This window comes from Telopea speciosissima, chromosome 2, assembly GCF_018873765.1.
Source record: "Telopea speciosissima isolate NSW1024214 ecotype Mountain lineage chromosome 2, Tspe_v1, whole genome shotgun sequence".
In the NCBI taxonomy this organism is placed as follows: Eukaryota; Viridiplantae; Streptophyta; class Magnoliopsida; order Proteales; family Proteaceae; genus Telopea; species Telopea speciosissima.
Window position 1 is genome coordinate 69,864,969 of NC_057917.1, and position 4,042 is coordinate 69,869,010.

A 4,042-nucleotide genomic window follows, 5' to 3' on the forward strand; every position below is an offset into this window, starting at 1 on the left:
GTTTTAGTGCATGATATCAAATTGGGTATCGGTAACCTTCAAAATTGATACGATATCAATATTCAATACTAATCGGCACAGATTAGCCCATAATTTTTTTTTGGGGTGAAGCAAATTAGCCCATATCAGACAAGTATATCTCTAGTTTTCTTAAAAAAATGGATTTTTTAATGTCTTACCCTTGTCCTAGGCAATTTCATCAATACGATATCGACATGGTATCAAGATTGATAGTTATCGATATCGATACGGATCACCTGATCTGAATAGGAATGTAAACGGATTGGATACGGATCAGATGTGATCGGAGCCACAATTCCCTGGGCCGAATACGGATACCTTTAAACAGATTCAGATGCTGATCGGATTCGGATTTTCGACCATTCGTTTACATCTTTGTCTTGTGTAACCCGGACCTTCTTCCCCCTAGTGGATACAATTCACTCTCAATCCATATCTCTTAGATCATGATTCTCTTTTTATCATATTTTAGAACTTGTTGAATCTTCAAAAACATTTAAAATCATTATTTACTTAATTATTTACTATTAAGAATTTGGATTTTTTGGACCAATTTTAATCGAAAAATTCAGATTATTTTTTGGATATCTCTAAATGAATATAGATATCCCTAAACGAATACGAATGCAGAATTGGATTCGAATTTCGATTATCCATTTACATCCTTAGATCCAAACGAACATTAAGGGGCCACGTGTCCATTCTTCGTCCCTTAAAAAAAAATTTACATCGAAGATTATGTTGAGGGCATTTTTGAAATTTCAAACTGATCCCTTATTCGTACGATACATGTTACTTTCTTTTTTGGGGGGTTAGGTGTGTGTGCAAGGAGGGAGAGGGATAGGGATAGGGATATGGACAGGGGGTGTGATGTCAAAGTAAAGCCATGCTTTGTGGGATTGTGTGATTTGTGTGTGCAAAAAAGCGTTTGCGTTTGCGTTTGCGTTTGCGTCATTGTTGCGTGTATTTTAAGTTTGAAAAAAATTTCAAAGTAATCAAAATAAGTAATTGGAGATGTGGAGGAGGAGGAGGAGGAGGAGGAGAAGAAGAAGAAGAAGAAGAGGGAGTCTGGAAAATGAGAAAGTAGTAATAATAAGAGCCAACTTGCAAATTGCAGCGGTCATCAATGACATCATCTACAGAGAGGTCAGCGATGATGTAAAGCCGTCAATAACAGTCGAAATCTCCAAAAGCTTCCGCCGCGAATGCCCTCAAAAATTGGATTTTTACTACTTGGCAGACACTAGACCACTTGACACACGCACACAAATCCCAGATTTGCCATTTACTAGTCAACTTCCAGGATCCATCAAGCATTACCAATGCAATCCCCATTTTAGCAATTTTTTTTTCCTTCTTCTTCTCCTTCTTCGTCGGCAAAATTAGCAGTCTCCGGTCTGTATTGGCTCTGAGGTATTATTTGTAGAGAACTTCCTGTTTAATAAGATTTTATTTGCTTCTTCTTATTGGGTATTCTTTAATTTTTATTTGTGTTTGATCTGCTGCCAACAGAGTCTGGTTTTGGATTTCAGAGGTAGGTAAGAACAGAGATGAAAAGGGGTTGTGGTGGTGGTAGATGTATTAGAAAGGTGGATAGAATCAGTGATCTTCCTTTGAACATCATAGATAACATACTTGCTCGATTGCCCATAAGAGATGCAGTAAGAACAAGCATCTTATCAAAGAAGTGGAAATACAGATGGGTTTCTCTTCCAGAACTCGTATTTGATTGTTCCCTTCAAGATGCTTTAAAGAATGAACATGATATGATTGTTAAATTTATTGATAGAGTTCTCCTGCTACACATAGGCCCAATTCATAAGTTTGAGCTTTCTGATTTGAGTAGTCCAAGTCTCTCTGACATCCATCAATGGCTATTATTTGTCTCAAGAAATGGTATTAAGGAATTAATCCTTTCTATGCCTCCCTGTAGATGGTATGAGGTACCATCATGTCTCTTCTCATCATTTCATCAGTTGAATCATTTAGAACTCAGTCATTGCAGCCTTAGATGTCCAACAAAGTTGGAATTTAAGCACATCAAGTGCCTTTCACTTTGTCAAGTTGAATTTGTTGGCTTCACATTTGAAGATCTGGTTTCCAGTTGTCCATTACTTGAGACATTGACACTAATGTGGGTAAGAGGTTTTACTAATCTTGTCATGGATGCTCCTAAACTCAAGTACTTGCATCTCAGGGGTCATTTTAAAGATATCCACTTCAAAAATACCCCAATTCTAGCTAAGGTAGAAATTGATTTAGATTGGTTTGGTTCTGATCTACATTGGGAAGAAACTTGCAATCTGATCAAAGTTCTTGGAGGTCTTGTTGGTGTTGAGGATCTTTGTATGGCAAGTGGGGGTATTCTGAAGGTAATAACATGATTTCATGGTTACATAAATCTTTATTTAATTAAAGGAAATCTCTCTCTTATACACCATTTTTTTTCTTTGATTTTTGTTTTATTTAGTTCTTGGCTGTGGGCATTGTACCCAAGATGCTTCCAAATGCCTGTTATGATCTCAAGTTTTGCAATCTGAAGAGACTGAGACTGACATCAGTGGCATTTCACGATTCGGGTGTGGTCTCAGTAGCACTCTACTTGATTAGAAGCGCCCCTAACTTGCAGAAACTGGAGATTTCTGTGAGTCTCAACTCTCACTTGTTTCAGAAAAAAAGTGGTTTTGATTTTGATTTCTGATGTAATTTACTTGGAACTGCAGGGCTCAACTAGAAAAGATACAGATGTGAAACCAGTTATAGAACTTTTGGAACTACAGGATGGTTTAGGTTGTTCCTTCAACCAGCTTCAAAATGTGACTATGAAGTGTTCTTTCGGATTGAGACCTGAATTAGAGTTCATTAAGTTTCTACTCACTGTTTCACCTGTTCTAGAGAAGATGAGTATTCATTCTGATTCAAAAGATATGGATACAGAAGAGCAGCCCAATCTTGGATCAACCATATTGGAAGAAGTGATGCAATTCCCTCGACTGTCCTCAAAAGCAGAAATTGAATGCTTTGAGCATTTGCAAATTGTAGACTATAGACCATCATCATGGATGTAAATCTATTTTTCAAATTTTTTTTGTTTAAATTCCTTTTAAACATAGTTTTAATGGTGCTTTCATCAACACCCTAACAAGGAAAGGGTGGAATCTGTTGTTGTTATGTATAAGAATTAAGAACTACTGTGAGAGAGAGAGAGAGAGAGAGAATATGGCATAGGAATTGTGAATATTCTGCTAGACATATAATCTTATTTGATTTTAACTACTTTAGTTGTTGTTCATGTAGGCATGTTAGTGGGCTTTTGTGGTGTGGCTAATGGCTATATGATAGAACATCTTTCAATGTAGTTATGATGTTGATCCTAGATGTTAACCAGCTATTTGGACATGGATGCAGCTGTGGTTATAAAATATAGATTTAAAAATTTGTAATCAGTGAATAATCCTCATGTATTTGTAAAATATTCAATAAATTATAGGAGAGACAAGGCTACTTCTGAGAGAGAGAGAGAGAACTGAATTTTGCATGAAACCCTCCTCTAAACAAGTCAGAAGTTGGGATCTCATTGGGTAAATTCTGCCGAAGTCTCCTTATACGTGTATAACTCTATTTTTAAAATACAAATAAGGACAATCAAAGTCGATATAACAGATCTGTGAGCATTAAATTAATTATGGTCGTCTTTTTAATATTTTAATCAAATGATTGGACATAAAAATAATTAAATAAAAAATTTAAGAAATAATTATTAAAAATTCTGTAAGCAATTTACAAAGCATGTTGCTATATTTGAAATTTTGAGGCCATGAATAGATAGATCTCTCTTAATATTCTCAAATATAATAGGAAATCTTCTATTTCCTTCACAATTAAACATCATGAATCCAGTACATTGATATATAACATCTCAGGTCTAAGGGATCAATTGCAATCTACTATTGATAATGTTTTTCATTATATAATTGATAATAATCTCACGTGATCCATTTCAACATGCAAACATATGTGT

At 35.4% G+C, this 4,042-nt stretch overlaps 1 protein-coding gene across 1 annotated transcript; it reads left to right on the top strand.

The window, feature by feature from the left end:
* The first annotated feature begins 1,525 nt into the window (after nucleotides 1–1,525).
* On the top strand, nucleotides 1,526–3,133 carry LOC122650302 (F-box/FBD/LRR-repeat protein At1g13570-like). The gene is made up of 3 exons (XM_043843690.1): nucleotides 1,526–2,393; nucleotides 2,492–2,665; nucleotides 2,745–3,133. Exons 1-3 carry the CDS (start codon nucleotides 1,572–1,574, stop codon nucleotides 3,087–3,089), a joined length of 1,341 nt encoding a protein of 446 aa, XP_043699625.1. The 5' UTR covers nucleotides 1,526–1,571; the 3' UTR covers nucleotides 3,090–3,133.
* The last annotated feature ends 909 nt before the right edge of the window (nucleotides 3,134–4,042 follow it).

Excerpts from the sequence above, each read along its gene's own strand:
- LOC122650302 (XM_043843690.1), top strand. The coding sequence starts at position 1,572 with ATGAAAAGGGGTTGTGGTGGTGGTAGATGTATTAGAAAGGTGGATAGA. Across the intron at positions 2,394-2,491 it reads CAAGTGGGGGTATTCTGAAG|TTCTTGGCTGTGGGCATTGT; the intron begins GTAATAACATGA and ends TGTTTTATTTAG. Across the intron at positions 2,666-2,744 it reads TGCAGAAACTGGAGATTTCT|GGCTCAACTAGAAAAGATAC; the intron begins GTGAGTCTCAAC and ends TTGGAACTGCAG.